General features: G+C 36.7%; 1 protein-coding gene across 1 annotated transcript in view; it reads left to right on the top strand.

The window, feature by feature from the left end:
- UGGT2 (UDP-glucose glycoprotein glucosyltransferase 2) overlaps nt 1-13,999 on the top strand; it is a 171,260-nt gene that overhangs the window by 122,986 nt on the left and 34,275 nt on the right. Inside the window, exons 26-29 of the mRNA XM_059995737.1 lie at nt 858-937; nt 3,252-3,435; nt 7,694-7,852; nt 8,202-8,287. Coding sequence (XP_059851720.1) covers nt 858-937; nt 3,252-3,435; nt 7,694-7,852; nt 8,202-8,287 — 509 coding nt within the window. The remainder of the gene's footprint in view (nt 1-857; nt 938-3,251; nt 3,436-7,693; nt 7,853-8,201; nt 8,288-13,999) is intronic.

The raw sequence follows: 13,999 nt of genomic DNA, 5'->3' as shown, positions 1-13,999 counted from the left end.
AGAATCTAATGCCTGATGATCTGAGGTGGAGCTGAAGCGGTGATGCTAGCGCTGGGGAGTGGCTGCAAATACAGATTATCACTAGCAGACAGGTTTGACTGCACGGAGACCATAATAATCAGTTGCTTGCAGACTCATACCAGAACCCTACCAGTGAGTGGCAGGTGACAACACGCTCAGGGCTCCCACTGATTCTGCATTACGGTGAGTTGTATAATTATTTCACTATATATTACAATGTAATAATAATAGAAATAAAGTGACAGTGAATGCAATGCACTTGGATCATTCCAAAACTACCCCCCACCCCGGTCTGTGGAAAAATTGTCTTCCACGAAACCAGTCCCTGTTGCCAAAAAGGTTGGCAACCGCTGCTCTAGGGAAATAAAAAGAAAAGAGAGTATTTTATCTGTATGTAGCCAAGACCTTCCTACATCTTTTACAGTGTAGATGAAATTCCAAAAGGATCAGGGCACCCTCGCCATCGTTGTTGTGAGGTCACCACTTTGTCTTTCAAGTCAAGGTTCTAATAATTATTTTACTTGTTCTTCAGTAGTAAGGAAATTTGGATACCAGTAAAGAAAGTCACACTAGGCAAAAGGTAGGCAGCATAACCTTTGGGCAGTGAAATCAACTGTGTGGATTCAAATCTTACTTCTGCCATGACTTGCTGTGTGATCTCGGGCAAATTACTACCTCTGTCTGTGCCTCAGCTGTGTAAAAGTAGCTACCTCAAAAGGATGTTGTGTGAATCAGATGAGATAACGGATGTCAAGTATTAATGTAGTAGCTGGTAGATAGTCAATGCGCCGTAAGTGTTAGCTATTAATTTCAAATATGGAAATCTTTTCTAATAGGTACTTGGCAAGATTATCAACATGAAGATAAAATTGTTCATGAACTGTAGGGGTAAGCTTTCAGAAGCCCCTTTAAAGAGGTGGGTCTACGTGAACATAATTTCATTTTGAAAAATTTGCAAATGCTAAAAGGAAAAAAAGGAACATAGTTACTGCATCTGTTGTTTTTGTCTTCACAAAATGTTTAACTGAAATGATCAGAAGATCAGAGATAACTTATTAACCTTAATTGATATAAAACTAAAGTAACCTAACCAGTAAAATTGACCCAATCTAATTACAGAATTTACATGGATTTGTGTTCATCCATGGGTGTTTTTAAAAATGTGATCTAGGAATACCTATTTAGACGTATACAGTGTGGGGCTTCCCTGGTGGCGCAGTGGTTGAGAATCCGCCTGCCGATGCGGGGGACACGGGGGTTTGTGCCCCGGTCCGGGAGGATCCCACATGCCGTGGAGCGGCTGGGCCCGTGAGCCATGGCCGCTGAGCCTGCGCGTCCGGAGCCTGTGCTCTGCAACAGGAGAGGCCACAGCAGTGAGAGGCCCGCGTACCGCAAAAACAAGCAAACAAACAAACAAACAAAAGAAATATACAGTGGGCTCAGCAACATGGACGGACTTAGAGATTATCATACTAAGTGAAGTAAGTCAGAAAGAGAAAGACAAGTACCATATGATATCATAATATGTGGAATCTAACGTATGATACAAATGAACCTATCTACAAAACGTAGACAGACTCACAGATACAGAGAACAGACTTGTGGTTTTCAAGGAGGAGGAGTTGGGGGAGGGATGGATTGGGAGTTCAGGGTTAGCAGATACGAATTATTATATATGGAATGGATAAACAACAAGGTCCTACTGTGTAGCACAGGGAGCTATATTTAATATCCTGTGATAAACCAGAATGGAAAAGAATATAAAAAAGCATATATATACAGTATACGCATAACTTATCCATTTGTTTTGGATCCTTGCTTTACCACATAGTTCCTGGTTCTGTATCTCTAACCTCTCTACTAGCCCTCTTCTTTCAGTCTTAAGAATTATTCAATTTTTAAAAAGAAATAAACTTAAATTCCTCTCCTCTGGTGCCCTGGCTTTTCCTCCTCTTCTCCAGTCTTTATCATCTCAGCTTTGCAGACGTGTGGCCAAGCCCCCTCTTCATCTCTCATTCACCGGTACCTCCACTGAAGCTGGGCTTTAAGTGAATCACAAAGAAATTGCTGTTTGCAACATCCATGGGATACTTCTTACCTAGTGATGTTTCTGCTGCATTTGACAGTACCAGCTACTTGGTTTGGACTGTGTTCTCTCCAGGGTCTCCTCTTACCCACTCTTCTTTTTTGACTCTGCTGGCCTGCCTGCCATAGGCAGCTTCACGGCTGCCAGTGATGAGCGCCCCTGGGGTCACACTCAGCGTACGTTCTCCTTGAGTGCGGGCTGCACCTGGTGATTTGCTTTCAGTGAACAGAATATGGCAAAAGCGATGGAATGTCTCCTCTGCAATTAGGTTGTAAGAGGCTGTGACTTTTGTCTTGCTGGCATTCTCTCTCTCTTGCTCTTGAGTGCTTCTCTACGCTTGCTGGAGATGCCCTTGTGGCAAGGACTGAAGGAGGTCTCCAGCCAACCACTAGTGAGGAGCTACTGCCCTCATGCCAGTGGACCTTGAGGAACTGCAGGAGCCTAGGAGTGGATCCTTCCCCCATGCAGCCTTGAGATAACCACAGCACAGCGGACACCTTGATTGTAGTCCCAGAATAGTGAAAGTCAATGTTCTTAGTATTATAACTATTTCTTATTATGTAAGATACTAGGGCATGAGGCTAAATACATTAAGATTGCTGGTACTTCTAAAAGCTCTATTAATAAGCAGCTGCTTTAAACTCACTCCTGTTTGTTTTTAATTGCACTTTTTGAATTAGTACCAGAATTTTAGCTTAAATTTTACTTGCTTTCTGGTTATCATTTCTCTTCGTGTTCTTAATGGTGCTAAGAGCTAATAAAAATCACTAAAAATAGACCATGCTCAAACTTTGAAGAAGGATCAGTGAGTGAATACAGATCATAAACTGCTGGAACCCGCATAAGTCAGTATATCTTAAAGGGATTCTAATTGTGTTCATTAAGAAATAATTAACAAGGGTATATAATATACACAGTCTTAAAATAGATAACAGTGTAAACAAAATAATGATTGCCTACCATTTACATAAGCATTAACTTCAGTATAGCGTGTTTTTAAGACCTTAGTGTGTTTTAAATCTTTAGTGTGTTTTTAACTTAAGACTTTCTGGTCATGTTTTTAAGCCATTTTCAGTTTTAAAATATTTTAGAAGAAATCTCAGTTTTGGTCACACTATGTATTTTATTTATGTTCTACCAACAGCTTCTACCGTTTTGTTCTGGAACCGGAACTGACATTACCACCTAATGATGTTACTGGACCAGTGGCAAAATTCTTGGATATCCCTGAATCACCCCTTCTAACCCTCAACATGATTACTCCTGAAAGCTGGTTGGTTGAAACAGTACACAGCAACTGTGACCTTGATAATATTCATTTAAAGGATGTAAGTTACAAAGAAAGAGGAATAGGATAAATTCTTATGAGCTATTATTCCTGTACCAAGTGCCTACTCACTGCTCACCAGAATTTTCTCCTTTATGATTCTAGATCCTGATCCAGTCTTTCCTTTGATTTTCGAGTTTCCCTAACTTCCAAATTCAGCTTCTCTGGTTTTATGGGTTCTTAAATGCCCTCACTGTTTTTGTTGCTTCAGAAGTGCTACCCTAAGATGAACAATGTAGAAGCTATGGAGACAGATGAATGGCAGTTTAGGACAAAACCATTAAGTACCTTTGCCCTTCAGGTTTTGTTTTTAACTCAGAGAGGAACAGTTTCATCTGAAATTCTTTTTTGCCCCACAGCTCATAGCCAGAGAAAGCAGTTCTAATGAGATTAGGGTAGAAAGCAGGAAAAAGTTTGCTTATATACTTCGGGCTGAGTGCATTCTTTCCCACCACCTCCAGTGTGACCCTTGTCCAGTAAATGACCGGACTTCTCTTCCCCACCTGTAGTCATTCAATCCACAGCACACACACACACACACAAAACAAAACCACTGACAGGAGACTATTTTATAATATTCGGAGTCTTTCCAAACATTCTATTCAAAATTGGAAAGGCATTCAGAAAGCACAAAAAAAAAAAAAACAGAAGCATTTTAGGAGAGTTTACCTAGAAGACAGGTATCTAGAAACTGGGGTGGCTGGGGGCAGTGCTTCCTTCTCACTGTCCTCCCCGCTGCCCGGTCCTGCACAGCCTCTGACCTATTTCCAGTTCTGCATTTGACAGCTCCTTCAGAAGGTAGCCATTACCTTGACCCAGGCATAAACATTTTACCTCTAATAATTTGGTTCAGGTTGTTCATTATTTGTTTCTCATGCTTTTCACGTGTCACCTTTTGTCTAAAGATTTTCCTTCTAGGCAGCGTTCTTCTGATTCACTCATGTGTAGATCCTGTGGGATCCTGAGTCACTTCCCTGGAACATACTCACTTATACGACCAACTTTACCCACCCGGAGAAGAACCTAAAACTCAGTCATAGCAATCATCTGAAATCGGTCCTTCAAATTGAGGGAAAAAATAGAAAGAGAGCAAAACAATGAAATCCATGAGGGAAAGTTCAGAAGTGAATTTGGCATGAAGTAAAAAAAATCCTGTTTCCTCCATGATTAGTTGGATCTCTGTTGGTCTGTTGGTTCTTCATTAAGAGAGTTCACCAATATATATCAGTAAATAACTTTAAAGATTCTAACCAAAAGGGTAAAAAGTTTGCGGTGGGAGAATTAATGTAGCTTAAAGTTTTTAAATTGAGTCTGCTGGTAAAAAAATTTTAGTTTCTATTGTACAGTTAATAGAGATTAAACATTTTGTTGTGAGTGGCAAATATAGCAATGCCTTTTTAGAACCTATTTGAATGAACAGTATTTTAGAAGACGAAAATAAACAAATAATTTCCCCTATTGTCGTAGATTATATGAGTGAACAAAAGGAAATTACAAATTCTACCAGCTGTAAAAGTTAACTACCTCTAAGGCTCTTCTCTTCCACTCTGTGCTGTACATACTTACAGTATTACCTGCAACTATCCTAGAAATATATGAAATAACAAAGACATGTGCTCAAGTAGAAAGAAGGAGTTGTAGGTAAAGGAAAAAAGTGAGACTAATAATGAGAGATGTGTCACTACACACTAGCTTGTATAGTCAGTACTCCTTGCTACATCTAATTCCCGAACATTATATAACCACCTGAAAAAAGCTTGATCTAGAAAGATTCTTCCTTCCCAGGTCTTTGTTCACATGGTTTATTGCACAGCCGGCATTAATGCCATTATTAAAGGTGACAAAAGTGGTTCTAGGAAAGCTTAAAGTGTGACAGTTACATTTACCTGGAGTTCAGAGGTGGTTCTCAGAGCTTGTAACTAGAACTGCGTCCAAAGACTCTCTGGTTACATTTCATCATAGCCTTTATCTGACAGATGTCAAAATACCTGAAACAATAGTGATTGTTTACCCAGTAAAGAGGAAGTGAGTAAATAAAAGATTGCTGAAGGAAAATGGTATGTGGCTATGTTAAAAGGAATTCACAGAAAAATGCATTAGCCCCTTTTGAAATATAAATAAATTATATGCCTTTATTGACAAGGCATTCATTACCAATGTAAATGTCAAAGAATTCCTATTTGAATGCCATAGATAATATTAATAAACCCAAATGTTAATCTTTATAATCAAACTTATACTTTTATTAAAGGAGGAAGCTAAATTCTTAACTATTCAGTCACAGAACAATACAATAAACACTTCTATTTAGAAATACTAATATGCACCAAAGTTATATTGGAAAGGTATTAAATTCATGTCTCATGTCAATAGTTAATATTTAGAACAGATAAATAAAAATATAAAGGAGATGTAAACATCAAAAAAGATCACTAGCTTTCCTATTCTTGCTAAAAATAAACCTTGATAATAGGAACTAATTTAACTCAAATCACCTTTATGAAATTATTATAAAACTTTAAATATTCACAAAATTATAAATACTCACCAGAAAGTACTCTTTGAAAAATGAATTTGCTATTTTTAGTGTTGTGGTTTGAATAAGTCAACACAATTGATGTCTGTTATACAAATATATAAGGAAGAGAAATTTTCACATTAATGTATTATAAATGAAGATATTATTTAGTCACAAACTGATTGAATGTATTTGAACTCTGCCCTGATATCTAATTCATAATTTAAAATAGTTAAGCTTTACTTCATAATCCCTCTGGGGTAGTTTCTTTGTCTGTAAAGTGAAGGAGCTAAGCTGGATGATCTCTAGGATTTCTCATATTCTGAGACTATCCCATAGAAATCTTTCTATCCAAAATGCTGTAAGGATTGTGGATACAGGTTAATGAAGTATATGAAGTTCATCATTAGAGTAGTAATAACTCAACAACTAATTCAGAGCTCAACTAAAGTCATTGAAACAAATGCTATTTTCAAACAAGTTACTTATTTCATGTTCTTAAAAACAGTAAAATTATAAGAACAGGGCTCAAGAAAGAAATACTGTACACAAGTGCTATAATTATTTCTGTAGTAATTATAGTCAAAGAAAAACAACTATACAGTACAGAATATTTTCAAATACTCTGTATGCTAAACATCATTAAAAGTAGTATCAAAAACCTCGTAGTGTGAAATAAAATTAGAGATAGATAGCATCATTATCTTATCTGCTCAACAGAATTTGCCAGACTATATAAAAATCACTTACCATTTGATTTATTTTTATGTTTGGTTATGTTTTTCATGTGATGTAGAGAAAAAACTTTCTCCCTAAAATATTTATTATAACATTTGCAATAGAGTAAAATCTGGAAACATTTGGAATGTCCAGCCATTTAAAAGGATGTTTTAAAAAGAGGACATGGGGCTTCCCTGTTGGCACAGTGGTTGAGAGTCTGCCTGCCGATGCAGGGGACGCGGGTTCGTGCCCCGGTCCGGGAAGATCCCACATGCCGCGGAGCGGCTAGGCCCATGAGCCATGGCCGCTGAGCCTGCGCGTCCGGAGCCTGTGCTCCGCAACGGGAGAGGCAACAGCAGTGAGAGGCCTGTGTACCGCAAAAATAAAAAAAAATTAAAAAATAAATAAATAAAGGACTTGTTCTTAGAAAACTATATTTAATGAAAAAGGTTATACTTTCTTAGAAAAAAATTATGGAGCAAAAGTAGAAATCAGTGCATTGACGTGTATATGAATGTTTAGTCTGTAGGTAGTTTCTATTTTTTCCCTTTTACACTTTCTTATATTTGCTAAATTTTCTTTAATGAGCATATGTTTTTTTGAATGCAAAACAATTCACCGTTAATTGTTTTTAATTGCAAGAAAGGTGATAATGATGACAAGTTGGCCTTCTTGCCAGGTCTGAAGCAGGAGATCTAGGGCACAGCCAACGAAGCAGATTCTTTGAGTGCTACAACTTACCGAGCCACCCATCCATTCTCACATCTCTCCTGCTTGCGATTTTGGTGCATGTATCGTGATGTTGGAGTAGAGCTGATGTCATGGGAAAGGAAGAAAATTCATCATGAGCTTTAGTGTTCAAGAAGTTGATTCAGCTATTAGGTTCACTTGTCTAAAAGAAAGACTTGAGGTTGCCCCCAAAAATATATTGGCTAATATTAAAATAATCACATATACTTATTACAAAATTTACATTATGAGAATTACTAACACCAAAAACAATGACATATTTCCTCCGTAGATTGAGAAAACTGTCACAGCAGAATATGAACTAGAATATCTACTGCTCGAAGGACATTGCTTTGACATAATCACAGAAGAACCTCCTTGGGGTCTGCAGTTTACACTGGGCACAAAAAATAAACCTGTTGTCGTTGATACAATAGTGATGGCCAATCTTGTAAGTATTATACATACTCAATGGATGATACTTAATTAGATGTTTTGGTGAAATCCTCCAAGTTTTCCTAATAATATGAAATAATTTGTATCCTACTGTTACTGAACAGCTCCCAGAAAAAAATCCTTGAATAAGGTAATTAAATAAAGGGAACATGAAGAGAGTCATACTTTCAGAATGTGCTTTTAAGGTTATTGCAGAGTCTTCTTCCTTGGAATTCATTTATAGAAATCATTCGTTCCACAGTTAGTAAACACTTATCTTGGAGTATTCATGAATAATCTTTCTTGAACAATTGGACCTCATTTTCATTCATATAACTATGATCATGTTTTTCTCATCTTAAAAGGGATATTTTCAATTAAAAGCAAACCCAGGTGCTTGGATACTGAAATTACGCCAAGGAAAATCTGAAGACATCTATCAAATAGTTGGGTGAGTTATATAAACCACTTTCAAATTTTTATATATAAATAAGTTTTTAGTGTGATAGACCAAGGTCATCAAAACAACTAAAATACTCACAAATACCATTAGTATAAAACAAAAACTTCTTATAAAACTGTGACATTTGTTCCTGTCATTGTTTTATTTCAAAATATAAAAGGTATGACTGAAGTATACATCTTGTTCTTTACTCCATCTCCTAATTTTCTATAGACTTTTCCATGTGTTAACATAATGAACATATTTATCATTTAATGACTATATAGTATGTATAGCATCTTATATAGCAAAGCCATTATCTGTGAGTTATGTTCAGTTTTTCATTTTTATAAATAAGAATTGGTTTCTTTCCGACTCATTAATGAGTCTAGTATAAAGCAGGGATCATCAAACTTTTTCTATTAGGAGCCAATAGTAAATATTTAATGTTTGAGGGCACATATGATTTTTGTCAATATTTTCTTTTTCAACAACCATGTTAGAATGTAAAAATCATTTTTAGCACAGGGGCCATACAAAAATAAGCCACCAACTTGATATTGCTCACCAGCCATCGTTTGCCAGCACCTGGTAGACTCTTTTTTGTACCCCTTAATATCTGTAGTGTTCATTTATTTCAATAAGTATTTATTGGGCACCTATGATTATAACAAGCAGTGTGCTTAACAAAGGTAATATATGGGCAGGGGTTATTGTACCTTTTTTCAATGCTTTTTTCCCCTTTTCCTTATAGTGCCTAGAACATAGTGTCCTTCAACAAACATGCTTAATAATTTAAGCATACAAAGCTGGGAATGCTGAATTCTTCCTTTTAAATCTTTTTTTTTTAATGGAATGAAAGATTCTTTAAATTCTATAGTGCTTTACAATTTTCAAAAGTTTCACACACACTATTTCATGTAATCCCATAATAACCCTTTTCTTCCCTATCCCTATAGTGCCCCCCTTTCCCTCTCCCCACTGGTAACCACTAGTTTGTTCTCTCTCTATATTTGTCAGTCTGCTTTTTTAAAATATTATTCACTAGTTTATTGTATTTTTTAGATGCCACATATAAGTGATATCATACAATATTTGTCTTTCTCTGACTACTTAGCATAATGCTCTCCAAGTCCGTCCATGTGCCTGCAAATGGCAAAATTTTATTTGTTTTTAAAGGCTGAATAGTATATGTGTGTGTGTGTGTGTGTATATATATATATATATATACACACACACACACAACACAGCTTTATCCATTCATCTGTTGATGGACGCTCAGGTTGCTTCCATGTCTTGGCAATTATAAATAATGCTGCTGTGAACACCGGGGTGCCAGTACTGGAATTGCTGGATCATATGGTAATTCTATTTTTAGTTTTCTGAGAAACCTCCATACTGTTTTCCACGGTTGGCTGCACCAATTTACTTTCCCCCCAACAGTGTAGGAGGGTTCCTTTTTCTCCACATCCTTGCCAACATTTGTTATTTGTGTTCTTTTTGATGATGGCCATTCTGACAGGTGTGAGGTGATATCTTGTTGTGGTTTTGATTTGCATTTCCCTGGTGACAAGCGATGTTGGGCATCTTTTCATGTGCCTGTTGGCCATCTGCATTTCCTCTTTAGGAAATGTCTATTTAGTTCCTCTGCCCATTTTTTAATCGGGTTGTTTGTTTATTTGATGCTGAGTTGTATGAGCTGTTTATATATGTAGATTATTAACCCCTTATTGGTCATATCATTTGCAAGTGTTTTCTCCCATTCAGTAGGTTGTCTTGGTTTTGTTGATGGTTTCCTTTGCTGTTCAAAAGCTTTTAAGTATAATTAGGTCCCATTTGTTTATTTTTACATTTGTTTCCTTTGCTTTAGCAGACAGATCCAAAAATTACTGCTGCAATTTATGTCAAAGAGTGTTCTGCCTGTTTTCTTCTAGGAGTTTTATAACATCTGGCCTTACATTTAGGTCTTTAATCCATTTTGAGGTTATTTTTATATATGGTATTAGAGAATGTTCTAACTTCATTCCTTTACAAGTAGCTGTGCAGTTTTCCCAGCACCACTTATTGAAGAGACTGTCTTTTCTTCATTGTATACTTTTGCAACCCTTGTTATAGATTAAGTGACCATAAGTGTGTGGGTTTATTTCTGGAGTCTCTGTTCTGTTCCATTGATCTGTGTGTCTGTTTTTGTGCTAGTACCATACTGTTTTGATTACTGTAACTTTGTAGTATAGTCTGAAGTCAGGGAGCATGGGGAATGCTTAATTCTGTGATAGGGTGAAGGGTAGGGGGAAGTCAGTATTGACATTAGAAATGAGATAATACCTCAAGAGAGTTTTGAAGAATTATAGGAACTTACTGCTAGTCATACGACAGCCAGAACATTCCAGGAAGAGGGTGGAGGTACAGATCTCTCATCTAAAACTCTTAGGGCCATATGTGTTTTCGAATATAGCATTTTCCAAATTTTAGAAAGTTAGTATAGTACACATATCATATATTATGATGTATTGAGCAGGATCTAAGAAAGCACTTCATTAAATATCATTTCTGTCACAAACGTGTGAAATTCACACTAAAGGAATATATAATGACTGTAAAAGAAAACAAAAAGACAAGACACAGGTGGAGAAAATATTTGCAAAGCATTATTCAACAAAAAATTATATAAAGAACTATCAAAATTCAACAATAAGAAAACTTGATAAAAAATGTGCAAAAAACTTGAGCAGACTCTTCACCAAAGAAGAGACATGGATGTCAAATGAGCACGTAAAAAAGATGTTCAACGTTGTTAGTTATAAGGAAAATGCACATTAAAACCAAAGTGAGATACTGCCACACATCTATTAGAACGTGTAACATTAAAAAGACTGACACTAGGGCTTCCCTGGTGGCGCAGTGGTTGAGAGTCCGCCTGCCGATGCAGGGGATGCGGGTTCGTGCCCCAGTCCGGGGGGATCCCGCATGCCGCGGAGCGGCTGGGCCCGTGAGCCATGGCCGCTGAGCCTGCGCGTCTGGAGCCTGTGCTCCGCAACGGGAGAGGCCACAACAGTGAGAGGCCCACGTACCGCAAAAAAAAAAAAAAAAAAAAAAAAGACTGACACTAACAAGTGCTGATGAAAATATGGAGCAACAGGAACTATCATACACTATCATTAGGAATGTAGAAGTACAGCCACTTTGGTACAGTTTAGCAGGTCCATAAAAATTTAAATACACACTTACCATATGATCCAGGCATTTCAATCATAGGTATTTACCCAACATAAAAGGACATATATGTTCATACAAAGACTTGTACATTAATGTTTATAGCAGCTTTATTTGTAATTGCAAGACACTGGAAAGAACCCAAATGCTAACAAGTGAAGGAATTATCAAAATGTGGTATATCCATCCAATGGAATACTACCCAGCAATATAGAGGAATCAACTATTGATACATGCAGTGACATAGATGAATCTCAAAATAATTAATGCTGAGTAAAAGAAGTGAGGTAAAAGAAAAAAAGAGTCTATACTGTATGATTCCTTTTATAAGTTGTAAAACGGTAGGTAATTAAGACAAACTATGGTGACGGAAGTCAGATCACTTGTTGCTTGGAGATGGAGGGCAGCTGGGGTGGGGAGGGGGCAGGTAAGCAGGCAAAGTGTTGGAGATAAACAGGTGAATAAAACACAGTTCCTACCCTTCCACAATTCATCCCAGTAGGAAAGACAGTTAAGGAAATGAATGACAGTAAAACGTTTTAAGTGCTACAAAAGAGTGCTGTGGTGGTACAGAAAATAAGCAAAATACACTGTTGACTTTCATATTGACTCTTCTTACAAAAATCATGGTTTCAAAGGATAAATTTGCTTCGTCTTCTTTGGTCTTTGCAAACTGTGCTGCCAAGAACTCTGTGTTTCTAAATCTGCCACTATTGTTTCACTGTTGTTTTTTGCAAACAATTAGGTAAGCTGTGATTCAAATTCCTTCTCTGCCACCAACTCTCTGTATGAGTTTGCAAAAGTTTCTGAAGTCTTTATTTCCTCATAACAAGAGGGGATAATCCTACCTATCTTGTGGGGTCTTGGTAAGGACTACATGAGATTAGTGTCTCATGTCCTGAGTAAATGTCCATTTCCTCCTCACTTACTCTTTCTTTCTTCTTTACAGTTACATATATTATTGTATATGTATATTGTATAATACATATGCGATATGTATTATATATAATATGCATAGTATATATTATGTAAAACAGTTACTATATTAGGTTCTATTTTATCTTCCTTACCATTATTTGTTATTATACACAGCCTATAAATGGATGGTTTAGGGAGAAAATAGCCCCTGATTTTGTGTTTAAGTACCACTAACAAATTAGTGCAAAACTGATTTTTCTCATTCACAGTTACCCAACTCTTGGTGATGGAAGGAATTTCAAATTTGTTTATGTTCCTTATAAATGATAATATCATAAATTTCTCTCAGTCATAATTTACTTAACTCCAAATACGATTAATATGTCACTAGATAGCCAGAGTGGAAAAAACATAAATGATGCTACTCTTTGATTTTTTTGAAATTAAAGTTTCAGTAATGAAAAACAGGTCAATATGAAATATGACAAAAATGGAAATTCTATTTATCCCAATTTATGATTTAGTTCTAATTGATATTACATTTATATTTAAGCAAAGTATTCTTGAAATATGCTGAAAAGCTAAGCTAAAGTAATATTGACATGAGTTTCTAAGTTCAGATTTTAAAACCATGACTATATAGTTTGATATTTTTTAATTTGCCTTTTTGTTTATTAGGCATAATCCTCACATATGTACTTTTTATGTCTATCCATGTTTTTGTAATCTTTAACTGCAAATCATCTACCCATACTCTGTGTTGACTGTTATTTACCTTGAATTCAAAAATACTCAATAAAATTATTCTCTCCTAGAAAATTTTTGTAGCTCTACTAAAATCAGACAAATGCTTCTCAGATTTTCCTAATTACAGAGAATAGCAGATGCTTTACATATACATATATATTTTTATATATGCCTTCAACATGCTAAATTATTTTGCTAGTCTTTTTCACTTGAAATCTTCAGGAAAACAGATTACCTAATTCGTAGTTATTTTACACCTTTGAAACTGATCTGCTTCTCCTGTGCTTTATATAGAAGGCAAGAGAGGTTTCAGAGCTCTGCCCACTGGCCCTGGCGGTGGTTATAGCTCACTCTTTGTGAAGCCCTTCTGTGAGCTCTTAGAAGGTCTCTAATTGCTGCACCTCACTCTCGTTTGATTCCCTGGTCCCAGTTGGTGCATCTCTATTCCAGGTGGCTTCTCTAGCATCTTCCTCGGTCTCTGGGCATCCTGGGCTATACCCACAGCGTATTTCTGCCGAGGTCTCCTCATATCTCCAGGTTGCTGTTCTGGCAGGACGCATGACTACCCCATGATAACAAAACCAAATCTCTCCTACTTGGCTACTTCTGATCCATGAGAAGTACTTACACATCACTTGCCTAGCAAACTCTAGGAGTGCAGGCTGGTCTCAAAGGCAGTGAGAGTGGTAATAGGTCAGTCCTCAAATATCAGTCCATGGTCCATTTTAACTTTCCCAGACAAGAGTCAAATGCAGTCCTCTGTGTCTCACAACTTCAGGAAAGTACATTGCAAAGTGCTTTCCCCTTAAAGCATCTGCCTTACTGAGTTTAGGATTAGAAGGT

This window comes from Delphinus delphis, chromosome 18 (genome assembly GCF_949987515.2).
Source record: "Delphinus delphis chromosome 18, mDelDel1.2, whole genome shotgun sequence".
Taxonomy (NCBI): Eukaryota; Metazoa; Chordata; class Mammalia; order Artiodactyla; family Delphinidae; genus Delphinus; species Delphinus delphis.
The sequence above is the reverse complement of the archived record's forward strand: the minus strand, read 5'-3'. Positions and strand labels throughout refer to the sequence as shown.